The sequence below is a fragment of the Schistocerca americana genome, chromosome 2 (genome assembly GCF_021461395.2).
Source record: "Schistocerca americana isolate TAMUIC-IGC-003095 chromosome 2, iqSchAmer2.1, whole genome shotgun sequence".
In the NCBI taxonomy this organism is placed as follows: Eukaryota; Metazoa; Arthropoda; class Insecta; order Orthoptera; family Acrididae; genus Schistocerca; species Schistocerca americana.
The window spans coordinates 237,514,122-237,531,625 of record NC_060120.1 but is presented as its reverse complement, the minus strand read 5'-3'; the positions used below and the strand labels follow the sequence as shown (position 1 = coordinate 237,531,625).

The following is a 17,504-nucleotide window of genomic DNA, read 5'->3' as shown; positions in this document are numbered from 1 at the left end:
TACTTAACATGGGCAAAGGAGGGTGGCACGAGTGGTTGTAGACTGTTTGACTCACAGGTGAGTGTCACAGAAATCTTGAAAGATGTGAATTGGCACTCTTGAAAAATAGATGGTTATCCCACAAAAGTGGACTCGCAAAATTTCAAGGTCCAGTATTGAGTTAAGACTCTAGAGGTAGTCCTCAAGACTGATTTGATGCTGCTCTCCATGGTGCTACATCCTGTGCAAGCCTCATCATCTCCAAATAACTACTGCAACATACATCTTCCTGAATCTGCGTACTGTATTCAACACTTGGTCTCCCTCTGTGATTTTGTGATTTCCCCCCCCCCCCCCCCCCCCGCCCCCCCCCCCCCCCCCCCCCCCCCCCCACACACACACACACACACACACACACACACACACACACTCACTCACTCACTCACTCACTTTCCTCCAGTACTAAATTGGTGATCCCTTGATGTCTCAGTGTCTGTCAGACGATTCCTTTTTTGGTCAAATTGTCAGAAATTTCGTGTCTCCCCAATTCTCTTCAGTTCTTCCTCATTAGTTATGTGATCAACCAATCTAATCTTCAATATCTGGCTGTGTGCGCCGCCATTTTGGCGGGTGACCTTGAACGGGACAGCCGCAGCACGAGCCGCCTGGGAGGATCGCGCTAAGTTTTAACTAAGCGCGATCCGCTGGAAAGACCCGTTTCCGGTGCCGCCATTGCGGTTTATCTCGGCGCTACTTCCTGCCGCGCCCAGTTCTTATCAGTAGGCACTTCCGCTATACAGGCAGCAGCACGCTCACTTCACTCGAGACAGCGGCACGAAGCACACAGCCATGCCGTACAGGAGGAGGAGGAGATATGCAAGATGATCCGCTGTTTATCATCCATGTTTCCCATCCATACATGGCTACACTCCAGACAAAGACCTTCAGAAAAGACTTCCTAACACTGAAATCTATATTCAGTGTTAACAAATTCCTCTTCTTCACAAATGCTTTCCTTGCCATACCAGTGTACATTTTATATCCTCTCTACTTTGGCTATCATCAGTTATTTTGCTATCCAAATAAGAAAATTCATCTAATACTTTAAATGTCTCTGTATCCTAATCTGATTCCCTTAGCATCACCTGATTTAAATCAAATACATCCCATTGTTCTTGTTTTGCTTTTGTTGATGTGCATCTTATATCCTTCTTTCAAAACTCTATCCATGCCATTCAGCTGCCCTTCCAAGTCCTTTGTTTGCATATTATGTACAGAGGTGAGCCAAAACATTATGACCACTGCCCATCGCAAGGTGGAATACCTCCTTGTGGTGTTGCGGGCACATGATGCAGTAGGGAAAAAATGTTAGCAGAAGGGAGACAAATGGACAGTCATTACAGCGAAGATATGGACCGCAAATGTGGAAATCCACTGATAAGTGGTTTTGACAAAGGGCACATTGTTATGGTGCTGCAGCCGGAAATGAGAATCTCTGAAACGGCGAAGCTGGTTGCCTGTTGGTGTACTGCTGTAGGCCGTATGGTGTTGGACAACCACATCTCATCACAAAACATAGAGGCCATCACTGAGTTTTCAGTGTGGATCAATAGAAACATGTCATCTGTCAAATGAATCCCATTTCTTGTTAAACCAGGTCGATGGTTTGCTTCTTACACGGTGTCATCCAGGTGAATGGCTGCATGAAACATGCACCATGCCACAGATGCAGGACAGTGAGGGCAGTATTATGCTACAGAGTACATTGAGTTGGGCTTCCATGAGATCTGTGGTGGTGATCGAAGGCTTCATGATAGCAGTGAACTGCATCGCTTCATGCTTGAAGTATCCCCCTACAGTGATGACATCTTCCAGCAAGGTAACCATATTGCAAGGTCAGAATTGTGCTACAGTGGTTTGGCAGTGGTTTGGGGGGGGGGGGGGGGGCATTACAGTGAACTCACGTTGATGTCTTGGCCAGCAAATGTGTCTAATCTATATCCAATGGAACACACATCATTCACCAGCTGTGTTACCGTAAATCACCATCCTGCAATTTGTGGGAATTGCTTGAGGTGGTCATAATGTTTTGGCTCATTGATGTATGTAGATATAGATGAGCCTTGAGCCTAGTTGTCTCTAGCAGGGTAACAGTAAATGCCAGGTTTTTACTACTGTATTTTGGCCTTGAGACAGTCGCTGTCCTACTGCTGATCTGACAATACAGTGTCCATTGTGTCAACCTTTGTAGCAGTTTTGGATTGATGTGTAAACTCTTTTTTTTTTTTTTTTTTTTTTTTTTTGCCTGATAAATTTCATGTTTTCCTCCTCATTCTTCACAAACAGCCAAGTTACAGCAGAGAAATCCAGGAATGAAGATTGTCCACTGTAGATATTCAACATGACATCTACATCTGCATATGTACTCCAAAAGCCACTGTACAGTGCATGGTAGATGGTACCCTGTACCACTACTAGTCATTTCCTTTGCTCTTCCACTTGCAAATAGAGCAAGGGAAAAACACTATTTGCCTTTGTATGAGCCCTAATTTCTTGTGTCTTAGCATTGCAGTCCTTACACGAAATGTATGTTGGTACTACTAGAACAATTCTGCAGTCAGTTTCAAATACTAATTCTCAATTTTCTCAAGTGTGTTCCTTGAAAAGCATTTCACTGTTCCCTCATTTTAGCTTAGGCAGCATCACCGTAACACTTGTGTGTTGTTTGAACCTACTGATATCCAGTCTAGCAGCCTGCCCCAGAATTGCTTCGATGTCTTTCTTAATCCGTCCTGGTATGCATCCCAAACACTAAAGCAGTACTCAAGAATAGGTTGCACTAGCATCCTTTATGCATCCCAAACATGAGAGCAGTAATCAAGAATAAATTGCAGAAGTATCCTATATGCAGTCTCCTGTACAAATGAACCACACTTTCACAAAATTCTTCTGATAAACCAAAGTTGACCATTTGCCTTCCCTACCACAGTCCTGAAATGCTAATTCCATTTCATATCACTTTGCAGTGTTATGCCCAGATATTTGGATGATGTGACCGTGTCAAGCAGGACACTGTTAGTGCTGTAACTGTAGTAGTATTTTTCGTACTCAGCCACATTAACTTACATTTATCTACATTTATAGCTAGCTGCTAGTCATCAAACCAACCAGAAATTTTGCCTGTCGTCTTGTATCCTCCTACAGTTGCTCAATTTCAACACTGTCCCATACATCACAGCATCATCAACAAACAACTGCAGACTGCTGCTGACCCCGTTTGCCAAATCATTTACGTATATGGAGAATAGTAGCGGTCCTATCACGCTTCTCTGGGTCAATCCAGGGGATACGCTTGTCTCTGTTAAACACTCACCCTCAAGGACAACATACTGGGTTCCGTTACTTAAGAAGTCTTTGAGCCACTCACATATCTAGGAACCTATTCCATATGCTTGTTCCTCTGTTAATTCTTTTGCCCTTCATCGATAGTTCACAGTATATTGAGCGAGAAGAAGGCAAGCTGAGTTTCACATGAACAGTACTTTCTAATATAATGCTGATTTCTGGACATAAGCTTCTCAGTCTCAAGAAAATTTATTATATTTGAACTGAGAATATGGATTCTGCAGGAAACTGATGTTAGGGATATTGGTCTGTAATTTTCTGGGTCTATTCTTTTACCCTTCTTATTTACAGGATTCCCCTGCACATTCTTCCAGTTGCTTGGGATTTTGCCCCCTGCAGTTTCTTGCAGTCACTTTGGGACTTTGCGCTGGGTGGTGCTGGATGAGAGGTTTACGATAAAATGTGGGCTAAGTAAGGGGCCAATGCCGTAGAGTACCCTTTGAAACACCAAATTGGGATTCCATCCAGACCAGGTGAATTATTTCTTTTCAACTTTTTCAGCTGTTTCTCTACACCAGCGATGCTTATTACTATGTCATCCCCATAGGAGTCTGTCTGATTGTGAAACAATGGTGCATTTGTATTGTTGACGAACGTGAATGATTTCTTAGACACGAAATTTAGAACTTCGCTTTTTGTTACGGTATCTTCAACTGCCACACCAGACTGGTCAACGAGTGACTGGATGGAAGCCTTAGCCTTGCTTAGTGATTTTATGTAGGACTAGAATTTGTCATGTTCATGGGCATATCTTTTGCTAAGGTATGATTGAGGTAGCTGTTGTCTGGTTCACGCTTAGATCTTTTCACAGGTGCATGAATTTCTGCTAGCCTTTTCTGTTGTCATTTGCATGTTCTCTTTTGAACCAAAATTGCAGTGGCCTTTGCTCCTTCGGCATTTTCCGAATTTCATTGTTCAACCATGGAGGGACTTTTTCGTCTTTAATCCACTTACTAGACCTCAATTTATAATCTGTTTAAACTTTGTCCACAATTCCTCTATGTCCATCTTACTGGAACTAAGTGATGTCAGTTCATTTTCTAAGTGAGGTGCTAACAACTGCTTATCTGCTCTTTTTACCAGAAATCCTTTTCTAGTCTTCTTGACTGGTAGATTAACTTTTGTAATGATAGTTGCTGTAATGACACTAGGATCTCTAACCCTCGTCTCTCTACTGATGCTGTCTTGTGTGAATCTTTCTCTCTGTTGCCAAGTAAGACCAGTGTGTAACTTGGGTACAAATTTTACAGTAATTATAAAGCAACAACTTATCACTAACTGTGGACACTACACAGTATTAGGCTATTTGTATCAAGGCACAGTGTGATGATGGAATGGATCACCACTTGGAAAATCGTGTCTGTGGTCTGATACAGAATGGCAAAAGACAGAAATGTGCCTCTGAAACTTCTGTTTACTGAATTTGAATGTGAATGTTACAGCATTTGATTATATTATTATGCCTTGTGATTTGATGTTGGTGGCTGAGTTGTTTTGTAAGTAAAACCACAAGGAACTAATTGATAGTTTGTGCAAGAAGTGTTTTTGAAAGAAAAATGGAGAACTTTCAGTGTATTGTTCTCAAGCATTCAGATGTTCTTCATAGTGTTTGCTACAAAAGTTGCAAGAATACGAAAAAAAAAAAATCCTGCTACAGTAATTTATTTCTTTTGTATGTTGTTTTATAATGCTCTGAACTAATGTTGGGAACTGAGAGCACTTCTTGAACTAGTTGATACTTCTCTCATAAGTTATGTTTCATCTCGAAATATGCATCCTACTTACCTTACAGTTATGCAGCATGTGGAGAACGACAAGAAGCTTTGAATTTTTATTCATTGTCTATTCATGAAGAATCATAGTAGCAAGCTGGAACGCCATACAGTTTTCGAGGGGGGAAAGTCAGTTATTTCTTTTGAGGCTGAGTACTTAACTGATCGCTCACCCAAGTCCTGGATTGATACCTGTTGCTCCAGTTGTTCTGCTGTGGGAAAGTGTTGCAGCAAGAGTTTACCCAGCCTCATTGAGATATAGTGAGAATATTGACACTAAATTAAGAGCTGTAGAACATTTATTTTTGTCTACTGAACGTTATAGTTTCAGTGCATAACGATGGCTAACCAGAAGAAATTGTGAACCTTAAAATATTCAACAGATACCCCTGGAAATAAAATGTTATAATGGGTGCCAGTGTTTTTCATACTGCAGAAAACTTCCAGATACTAATGTAGACTTGTATTGTTTTCAGTAAAAAATGAATTACTAGCGTGAAATACATGCTGTTCATCTTTGTGTTTATTTTACGTAACTTCAAGAATAAAAATTAAAGACAAAAAGGTCCATTCACGAGAAGAGTATTATTCAACTTCATCCGTCCATCCATCCATCCATCCATCCATCCATCCATCCGTCCATGTATCTGATGTAGAAATTTCCATAGTTATGCAATGAAAATCAACACAGTAAATATTTTTTCTGAAGCTAAATCCTAAAAGAGATCTGTCCTATGTAAAGTTGAAGCAGTGTCTGTGCATGTCAAGGCAGGTGAACAAACGACTTCTCAAACTTTAGAGGGACCTTTCATAACACTAACATATGATATGATATACTTACAAGCTCAAGTGCAATATCTTTATTTTCTCATGGTGTATTTTGAGTTTCTCAAAAAAAATCAACTATTGTTCTTGAAAAGATAGATAAATATGTCCAACCATACTGTGAATATTGATAAATCAAAATGCAGACGCATTATTGCCATAAAATAAGAATCTCATTAAAGGTAGTTCACTGGCAGTGGTTTTCAGTGTCTGCTTTGGAGCCAAACATAATGCAATGTAATTACAATGAAATCACTACATTTAGCTGCAGACAGGCGGTGATGTGTGTCAACGTAGACAGTAAAAAATGTGTGCCCCGACCGGGACTCGAACCTGGGATCTCCTGCTTACATGGCAGATGCTCTACCCATCTGAACCACCGAGGGCACAGAGGATAGTGCAACTGCAGGGACTTATCTCCAGCACACCTCCCGTGAGACTCGCATTCCCAAATTATTGTCCCGCACTATATTAATAGTGCCCATTATACTCATTACTCGTGGATTTTTGCATCTGCACAGAAGAAGACGGTCAAATCTTCATATATAATGCAGTGTTTCAGGCTAGTGGAATGTGTAATAGTTCATGTGTGTGCCTTTTGGGTGATATGCCACCAGTGATTTCTTGAGAGCAATGTAGTGTTGCTTTGTGGCCCACGTGGCATTTGAGCAAAGAGAGAAGACAGTAGTTTTTGTTTAACATTTATATTGGCTCAACATTTTTCACTTTTATTTTAAAAAATTCCAAAGTTCATTATATAAGCAGGTTATCACTAGTGGCCAGTTTTTTTTAACAATTTTTCTGACTCACTAGCCCACACTGAAATGCCATTCATGACAGTTTTCTTTGACAATTGATGGGGGATGAACTCTTGAACATTTATTCCTACTGTGGATATTGCTTTTAATATCCAAGCAATTGGACCATACCATAATACCAGCTGTATGGTTGCAAATTTATTATTATTATTATTTTTTCAACATTTGTAGCCTCCAAGCAAACCTGTGCAAGTTGTTGTTAACAATCTCCCTGAAGGTTGTGAACAGAATCTTATACGAAATCGCCTGAGGCGACTCTCGGATAACTGTGGTGGAAAAATTGCTGCTATCAACAAGACAACAGCCACAATTCGCTTTCCCAATGCTGACACTGCTAACAGGTATGTTATAACCACAAGTAGTACCTTATTTCACAACAGTGGTTTTTGTCTCAAAATTTGATATATAATGATTGATGTGTCTCCATTAAAATTTTGGATGGATGACAAATACAATGAAGAAATTTTGCATATCAAGGGAAAAGATTTTCTAAACATATCATTTGGTCCTAGCATGTAAAAATGAAAACTCTGACAATATTAGTTAGGAATTTGTTTCTACCTTTCTGAACACTTTTTTTAACTTGTGGGCTTTAAATCTATTTTATCCATATTCAGTAAGATAATCATTTGACTCATATAATTTTATGTGAACATAAATTAAAATTTTGCACTGTTTTTGGATTCAATCACACTTCCAGTATGCTAATATATAGACTTTATTTAACTATGAAAATGATAATTTTGGTATCTTATTGGAATTGAGGGGAAAATGCCAAGAAAGATGGAAAGAACTAAGTAAATAAGTAATGTCTTTGAACTGAAATGTCCTAGTATAATAGATTTAAATCAAAGATAATATTGTTGAGTGTAAAGCATAGATCCACTGACTGAAAAGGACATACCTGTGTGTTTTCCTTGTGTTGTTCATGCAGAAGCAGTTAAATGCACCCTAGGATTGTGTGTCTGTTTATGTAAGGTCTGTTGCTGTAGTGAAACCATAGGAGCAGTTTCTTAGTTGAAATCTTTTGCTATGCTTCTGGTTTAGTAAATACAAATAATTATATTTAGCAGTACTTTGAAATGTGAGGTGAGTGATTTAATTTAATATTTTATTTTCCTTACATGTTTCAGTGGATTTTGTTGTAATGGAATGAGAGATAAAGGTTGTCTTTGTGAAATTATAATAGTTTAGATTAGACTACTTGTTATTAAATTTTCAGGGCCCAGAAACGGATGGATGGAGAAGATGTGTATGGAAATAAGATACAGGTGACTTGTTCAGATATAGGAGAAGCAAGAGATTCTTCACCAAACAAAACTCAGACAGGTAACTTTTGAGTTAGTTGTTTTACTTTTATGCATCTATTTATATTTTGCTGTGAAATACTGTTTTATAATTATTTCCGTGTCCTGTAAATAATTTGTCTGGTCTAGTTCTCATAATAACTTCTCTACGGTTGAATTAACAACTTTTGTATAAATTATTGCTATGTATTTCCCAAAAGAGGAAAAAAAAGTAAACTTGATAATTTATGGAAACAAGTGGTATTATGTAGTGACAGGACAGAATTTGCCAGTTCTATTAGTTGTGTAATTTTAATATGGCTTGTAATTAGTGTTATGCTACAGCCATCTGATGTACTGGAACATTGTCTCGTAGCTCGAAACACAAGACAGGTGGCAAGTAAAGAATCTGGAATACAAGGTACCATGTCATCACTTTACTATAAACAAGGGCCAAGGCAGCCATCTGTGGTGTATAACTCTGTACCTACAAGTCTTAACTTGATGGGAGGAAGTACCTTATTTAATCGTGCATCTGTGCTGCAGCAAAATGGAAACCACCAGTTGCCAGTTCACTCTACAGGTATGTTTTTTTCATTTGTAGACTCAATCTTGCTACACTAATAGAACGTAGTCCATGTGATGTTAAATGTGTAAAAAAATTAAATCCTAGAAATTAGGAGTATCAGACACAACTTAATTTTCAACAAATCTAAGTTCATCAGTGTGCATTTTATGATCATGAAAGGATCGTTAAATGAGAGTAATTTCCTTTCTGAAGAATAGCAGTTTTAAAACTGTATATAAGCAGGTGTGTTTTTATATATATATATATATAAAGTAAATGAGATTATAAACAGTGGGTTCAGAATTGCTGAGGCAGCGTTGTAGGAATAAACATGAAAAACCAGATGCAATTTTTGAGCAAGCTCCTGTCGCATAAAATGGCTGCAAATGAGAAATGTTTAAAAACTATTATTGTATGAGAACACTTTCTCCCCCCCCCCCCCCCCCCCCCCCCCCCCCCTCCCCTCCCGCCCTGTAAATTTTACTTGCTGGAAATTGGTTTTAATGTTTACAGGTTGAAAAGTCAATATTTAAATGACATTTCTCTCAACATAATAACCATCTCAGGTTTCAGAAAGCATGCTGTAGACTAGGTCTGCGGCAATTATGGTAGTACTGAAGTACAGGTATTGTGTAAAACATGATCACTGTTTGAAAAAAAAAATCAGAATTTTTATAATTTACTGCTACATTAGATGATAGAGAGCTTGGGACTATACTATCTGACTTAACAGGAGACAAATTGTTTTTGACAGCAGGGCTGAAATATAAGCAACAGTTTACAAGATCAGGGAGACTCACATGGAATCTTGGTTGAGCATAGTACCGTAACATTTTATGGGGTCAGGAGGAATGTTCAACACTGGTCATTTGCTTTGACCAGTGACATATTAATGGCTGTTGTGATTTCACCTTTTGGTACATATTTTCCTAGTTTGGATGCTTGTTGGAAGCAAACAAATATGGATACAAAAAGACTAAACCATAGTTTAGCCCATTAAAAAAAATTGTCACTAATATGATATAGTTGCCATGTTGTTTATGACATGTTGGTTGTTTTCTAGGTCACTGATCAAAGCAGTTGACTAGCATTGAATATTCCTCTTTGTCTGTTTTATGAATGATGTTCTGACAATGAGTGGAGACTCAAAACATGTAGTGACTTGTTTTACTTAATAATAAAGTAAATGTAGCATAGTAGTTTGTGTTTTGTCACTCTGTTATTAGCATAGTAAAACTAAAATTTGTGTGGTTATGCACACACAAGAAAACTCGTGACAGAATCTTGAACATTAGGAAATTGAACTGATTTTTTTTTTATCCTGTTAGAATACTCAGTGTACAGTCAATGGGATTATAATATAGGACACATTAAAAACAGAAAATATTAATATTAACTTGCTTCTTAAGGAGGAACCATTTTGATGACTCTCCATCTTCACTGATAATGATGGACAGTACTGTCAGTCAGTAGGGTATATTTTGTCCTCCATCTCTGTGTTGTGGATGTGTAGACTTGCATTTGTAATCCATTTCGAACTATCTTTTTTGGCATTATTGTTTTACGATGTATGTATGTATAAAGACATAAGTTGAGATACCTAGATTTTTGAAGCAGTTTCTGCATTTTTCAGAAGTCCTTAAAATGATCTTATTTTACATGAACACTGTTTTTGATTGTCAGTTTTCGCGCACAGTCACTTCATATTGCGGGTACGATTCAAAGAGCCAATGGTATATGTGCGCAGAAGCTGGTTGGCTGCGTTTTGTGATAGCTGCTTTATTATGAATGTGACAACTGAATTTTTTTATTACAGAATTTATGAACTGTTCACTTTTCAGTTCATTATCCACAGTAATACCCAAGAATACAGTGGATTTTACTCTGTCCACCTTTATATCATTCACCTCTAAACCCATAAGCACAGTCTTCTTTGTTTTTAACCAGTGCACACACAGTCTTTCTTAGGTTTTAAAATCAGTTTGTCTTCCATGAGCTATTGAGCTGTGATGTTTGCAGAAATATATCCTCTTCTCTAAAGTTGTTCCACAGTGTTTTAATTGATCAGTATTGTTATGTCATCTGCATACATGAAATGGTTTACAGTAAGTACATCCTGAGAGTAATTCTAAGTAATAGTAATTTTATCATGAGCATATGTATGAGGAAAACATATTTAGTCTATGAAACATTCTCATCTTATCCATTCAGAGCCAGTCCTATACACTGTTTGCAGGATGATATCATTAAAGATTAACTGAAATACTGAGATGTTTTTATGTGCCTCGTACTTTCATTGTTTGGTCCATTAATTTTGTTGAAGTTATTGATTAGTTCTGATCATGCATCAGCGCCTTGACTTGAAAAGACCTGCTGTAGGCAGTATGTTATGAGGAGACATGCTGTAGACAATGTCGTCTCGTAAGCAGACTGCGGTCTTCTGTTACCAAAGCAAATGATACATGATTTCTTAACTGTCCCATAATTCCTTCATTTTGATTCCCTACTGATTTTTCCTTTATTATGTAAAACACTTTCTTTTGCATTTAACATGTTTCTGAATGTTATTTGAACTTTTTTCGTGTGTGTGTGTGTGTGTGTGTGTGTGTGTGTGTGTGTGTGTGTGTGTGTGTGTGTGTGTCCACGTTCAGAAAGTGAAGGTTGCCCTTTGTTTCAGATTTTTTTTTTTTATTTTTTTTTATTTTTATTATTTTTTTTTTTTATATTGTTCTGTTCCGAAAGTAAAATTTCAGGAACTTTATTTCCTAGCAACTAGTACCGGGCTACAAATATGGTGTACTAATCAGTATATTCTAAACTTGCATTAGTCAACTAGTATCTTTTCCAATTTGCCCATCTTCTATAATTGACAATGAACTTGACCATATTAATCACTATTTTGATTCTTCATTCCCATGCTGGGGGCAAACCAGCGTATCTGAGGAGAAAAACAATGTTTCACAAAGCACCCGGTATCCAGCACACATTGGTCTATCGATTATTCATATGATTTTCAAATGCATCCTTGTTGGCTTTTGAACACATTCTAAGTTGATTTCTGAATGAATCGTAAGTTGTCTTTTGAATGTGTGCATAGCGTATGAGAGATCTTTGCCAGGGGAATCCCCATCCCATCTAGAAATACTTCCCTGCAGACAAAAGGGGGTGGGGCTATACAAGCTGAATGGAATAAAGCCGAACGGGTGAATGCCACTCACTGTTTATGTGGTTCACTGTGTTTGCGAATGATCAGCTTTGTTATAATTACTAGATTCAGATTACCAGAGTGGAAATAAACAAGAAACAGGAATAACAAATAAGAAAGATTATATATAATCTTCTCAGTGTACCCAAGAAAATGAAATTTTGATGGAAAATTTTTGACCAGATCACTACACTAGTAAGGGCCAGTTGTACAGTCCCTGCTAGCAGCCGCAGCTAAGTTCTATTCTGGGAGTAGCGTGGAAAATGTGGTGTACAAACACGTAATAACACTTAACTGTAGAATAAATGTGGGATAACTACACCAGTGATTCTGGCAGGATTAGTGAAATTAACCGGAGAATAAACTATGACACTGGCAGGAATGGTTATAGAATTAGTCATGATAAGATTGTTTGTTAGAATGAGGGAGACGAAGAAATGGGGACATCACACAAATTATGGAAGAATGACGATTCCAAACTTATATAAAAATTTTGTACCACTACTTTTCGATCTCGTGCTTGAGAAGCTGGAGTGTATGAATGAAATGTGAAAGTACTTGCTAACATAAAACTTTTCGCTTGCAGTAGGCCTAATAGGCATTTGACATTGGTACTTCGTGAATTGTATTCTGTCGTGCTATAAAAACGACCATTTGTGCCAAAACAGTATTGTTTATTTGGTGTGTTACAGTTGCTGCAATATTAGACAGGCTGTTTTATCTAGCAGACAGTGGCAAAATAGACTTAATCAGATCAAGAGATCACACCAGTCTTGGGTACTATTTGTTTTAACAGGTTTCTCAGTATTAGACAACAACATTTAGATTTTTCATGTAGCAAAACGTTTGACGAACTTCGATAATAGATCCTTTCACAGAAAGGAAAGCACACCATGTAAAGTTGTAGCAAGATTAGAGAGGAAAAATGCTATGACCTAAGGATTGAAGGAAAGTGTACTGTCTAGCTTGTCTGTTGTCTTTACTGGTTTTATGTATCCTATTATTTAATTTTGTCACACAAAACAGCAAGCTATTAGCTAATAGGCAATAAAGATTGCATATTTTTTTTGAAGAGTTCTTGTTCTCCTGATTACAAATGATCCCATCCGGTATTAATTGTGAGCTTCTTTAAAAAAGAGGCAGGATGTCAAACCGGCCGACTGGGAGCAGGAGAGGCACCACGTTTAAATTTCTGCTGTCCTGAATATAGTTTGATGGCATCCATTGCAAAATACACATATTTGAATTCCACAGAGTGAAATAGTGATGTGGATAGAAGAATGCTGTGTGAAGAGGCATAGCACTGCACTTTGGCACACTTAGGACCAAATAAGATGTCTTACATTTCCTGGAACATATATTCTTTATGTATCAGACTCTTCACAAAGATGTGTGCCGCAAAATGAACATATTTTTGAAAAGTCATATTTTTAGATTTTTAGTGTCGTCACACGAGGAAAGCGGGTTAGCCACTATCAAGTATTGCCCGGTTCGGGAATATCGTAGATCTGGAGCTGATGCACAGAGCAGTCTGAGTTTGAGTGGGGAGGACGGTAACCTCCACATGATGTGCATTTATGTTTAGTGATTTTGATGTTTCCTCTTCATTTATTGCTCTCACGTCAAATGAAAACAGAACGGATTTCTGTGGCTGGTAGCTATCGAGGTAATTAAAATACATTCACATAATTATGGAAGGCTAAAATATGTTATTAGTTTGAGACCGTATTTTATTTCCACTTTTCTGATGGTTAAGCATTAATCTACTTGCAGAACAATGTTATTTTTGTCAGTTTGTTAAAGAAATTTGGCTTTTGTTTATCTTTTCTACTGATGCAGTCAATTTATTTGAAATGAAGGGTTTAATTCCACAGTGTTGGCTAGTTTCAACTGTTTGCTGCATTTCAAGTGCACGTTTTCGTCTTCCAGCACATACGGCATTATGCCATAATAAAGAACCAAATATGAGATGATACAATACTGGTACTCTAAAAAAGTTTGCTTCCCGAAAACCGCACTAAAAAGCTTAATATCAGATTGAGGCCTACTTCATTGGAATCTGGATATGCGGATGTGCACTTTAAGCGAAATTATGCATATTAGTATGGTTCACGAAATTCCACTGCTGTTGGAGTATCTTCTGATGTCTTGTTGCTTTTATGACATAATGTAAGTTCTTTCAATGTTTGACACCTGCGATCTTACGGGCTTCCTACATCGTCGTAGCTGCACAAGCGCGGTGTTGCCTGTTATCTGACGCTCTGTGGCAACTACCTGAAATGAATCCATTTCTAACAGGTTGCGGGAAAATATTGCGAATGGTAGTTTGAAAAGCATCATTTTCAAAGTACATTTCCATTTACACAACATGAAATATGTGCAAGAATGTACGATGAATATTACAGAGCGTTTGACACTCAATTAAGTCAGCTCTCTGAGGATATGCCATTTAGAAGAATTTTGAGCCCAGAAGATCACATTTATGTCATTATTAAAAATTTTACAGTCAGAGTTGCGTGTTGTATCTTAAAGTGTAACACAGGCAACAAAGATCAACATTTTATGTGAAAGCTTAGCTTCTCTTGCAGCCTATTAACCTATAGGTAATGGGGAGTGGGTGTGGTAATTACGAAAATAATCACTCGCACTACCATCACTTAGTATTAATACTTCTATTCTCACAGCATACACACAATGCGTGTAGCATAGAGTGCGTACTAAAGAGAACTGATGTTGTTGTTGTTGTTGTTGTCTTCAGTCCTGAGACTGCTTTGATGCAGCTCTCCATGCTACTCTTTCCTGTGCAATCTTCATCTCCCAGTACTTACTGCAACCTACATCCTTCTGAATCTGCTTAGTGTATTCATCTCTTGGTCTCCCGCCACGCTGCCCTCCAATGCTAAATTTGTGATCCCCTCATGCCTCAGAACATGTCCGACCAACCGGTCCCTTCTTCTTGTCAAGTTGTGCCACAAACTCCTCCTCTCCCCAGTTCTATTCAATACCTCCTCATTAGTTATGTGATCTACCCATCTAATCTTCAGCATTCTTCTGTAGCACCACGTTTCAAAAGCTTCTATTCTCTTCTTGTCCAAATTATTTATCGTCCATGTTTCACTTCCATACATAGCTACACTCCATACAAATACTTTCAGAAACGACTTCCTTACACTTAAATCTATACTCGATGTTAACAAATTTCTCTTCTTCAGAAGCACTTTCCTTGCCATTGCCAGTCTACATTTTATATCCTCTCTACGTCGACCATCATCAGTTATTTTGCTCCCCAAATAGCAAAACTCATTTACTACTTTAAGTGTCTCATTTCCTAATCTAATACCCTCAGCATTACCAGACTTAATTCGACTACATTCCATTATCCTCGTTTTGCTTTTGTTGATGTTCATCTCATGTCGTCCTTTCAAGACACTATCCATTCCGTTCAACTGCTCTTCCAAGTCCTTTGCAGTCTCTGACAGAATTACAATGTCATCGGCGAACCTCAACATTTTTAGTTCTTCTCCATGGATTTTAATACCTACTCCGAATTTTTCTTTTGTTTCCTTTACTGCTTGTTCAATATACAGATTGAATAACATCGGGGACAGGCTACAACCCTGTCTCACTCCCTTCCCAACCACTGCTTCCCTTTCATGCCCTTCGACTCTTATAACTGCCATCTGGTTTCTGTACAAATTGAAAATAGCCTTTCACTCCCTGTATTTTACCCCTGCCACCTTCAGAATTTGAAAGAGAGTATTCCAGTCAACATTGTCAAAAGCTTTCTCTAAGTCTACAAATGCTATAAACGTAGGTTTGCCTTTCCTTAATCTAGCTTCTAAGATAAGTTGTAGGGTCAGTATTGCCTCACGTGTTCCAACATTTCTGCGGAATCCAAACTGATCTTCGCCGAGGTCGGCTTCTACCAGTTTTTCCATTCGTCTGTAAAGAATTCGCGTTAGTATTTTGCAGCAGTGACTTATTAAACTGATTGTTCGGTAATTTTCACATCTGTCAACACCTGCTTTCTTTGGGACTGGAATTATTATATTCTTCTTGACGTCTGAGGGTATTTCGCCTGTCTCATACATCTTGCTCACCAGATAGTAGAGTTTTGTCAGGACTGGCTTTCCCAAGGCCGTCAGTAGTTCCAATGGAATGTGGTCTACTCCCAGGGCCTTGTTTCGACTCAGGTCTTTCAGTGCTCTGTCAAACTCTTAACGCGGTATCGTATCTCCCATTTCATCTTCATCTACATCCTCTTCCGTTTCCATAATATTGTCCTCAAGTACATCACCCTTGTATAGACCCTCTATATACTCCCTCCACCTTTCTGCTTTCCCTTCTTTGCTTAGAACTGGGTTTCCATCTGAGCTCTTGATATTCATACAAGTGGCTCTCTTTTCTCCAAAGGTCCCTTTAATTTTCCTGTAGGCAGTATCTGTCTTACCCTGAGTGAGATAAGCCTTTACATCCTTACATTTGTTCTCTAGCCATCTCTGCCTAGCCATTTTGCACTTCCTGTCGATCTCATTTTTGTGATGTTTGTATTCCCTTTTGCCTGCTTCATTTATTGCGTTTTTATATTTTCTCCTTTCATCAATTAAATTCAGTATTTCTTCTGTTACCCAAGGATTTCTACTAGCCCTCGTCCTTTTACCTACTTGATCCTCTGCTGCCTTCACTACTTCATCCCTCAGAGCTACCCATTCTTCTTCTACTGTATTTCTTTCCCCCATTCCTGTCAATTGTTCCCTTATGCTCTCCCTGAAACTCTGTACAACCTCTGGTTTAGTCAGTTTATCCAGGTCCCATCTCCTTAATTTCCCACCTATTTGCAGTTTCTTCAGTTTTAATCTGCAGGTCATAACCAATAGATTGTGGTCAGAGTCCACATCTGCCCCTGGAAATGTCTTACAATTTAAAACCTGGTTCCTAAATCTCTGTCTTACCATTATATAATCTACCTGATACCTTCTAGTATCTCCAGGATTCTTCCATGTATACAACCTTCTTTTATGATTCTTGAACCAAATGTTAGCTATGATTAAGTTATGCTCTGTGCAAAATTCTACTAGACGGCTTCCTCTTTCATTTCTCTCCCCCAATCCATATTCACCCACTATGTTTCCTTCTCTCCCTTTTCCTACTCTTGAATTCCAGTCACCCATGACTATTAAATTTTCGTCTCCCTTCACTACCTGAATAATTTCTTTTATCTCATCATACATTTCATCAATTTCTTCATCATCTGCAGAGTTAGTTGGCATATAAACTTGTACTACTGTAGTAGGCATGGGCTTCGTGTCAATCTTGGCCACAATAATGCGTTCACTATGCTGTTGGTAGTAGCTTACCCGCACTCCTATTTTTGTTATTCATTATTAAACCCACTCCTGCATTACCCTATTTGATTTTGTATTTATAACCCTGTATTCAACTGACCAAAAGTCTTGTTCTTCCTACCACCGAACTTCACTAATTCCCACTATATCTAACTTCAACCTATCCATTTCCCTTTTTAAATTTTCTAACCTACCTTGCTGTGGTAGGGCAGCAATATTTTTGGGAGATAGTCAGTGGTTCTAAGTCTTCACAAATCTGAGAAACCAATATTATATTTGAAAGCTTTGTTTTCTTGTAGTA

At 38.3% G+C, this 17,504-nt stretch overlaps 1 protein-coding gene across 1 annotated transcript in view; it reads left to right on the top strand.

Moving 5' to 3' along the window:
• The window catches only part of LOC124596480 (meiosis regulator and mRNA stability factor 1), a 219,500-nt gene that overhangs the window by 60,830 nt on the left and 141,166 nt on the right, over positions 1–17,504 (top strand). The window contains exons 6-8 of the mRNA XM_047135626.1: positions 6,971–7,140; positions 8,022–8,128; positions 8,462–8,668. Coding sequence (XP_046991582.1) covers positions 6,971–7,140; positions 8,022–8,128; positions 8,462–8,668 — 484 coding nt within the window. The remainder of the gene's footprint in view (positions 1–6,970; positions 7,141–8,021; positions 8,129–8,461; positions 8,669–17,504) is intronic.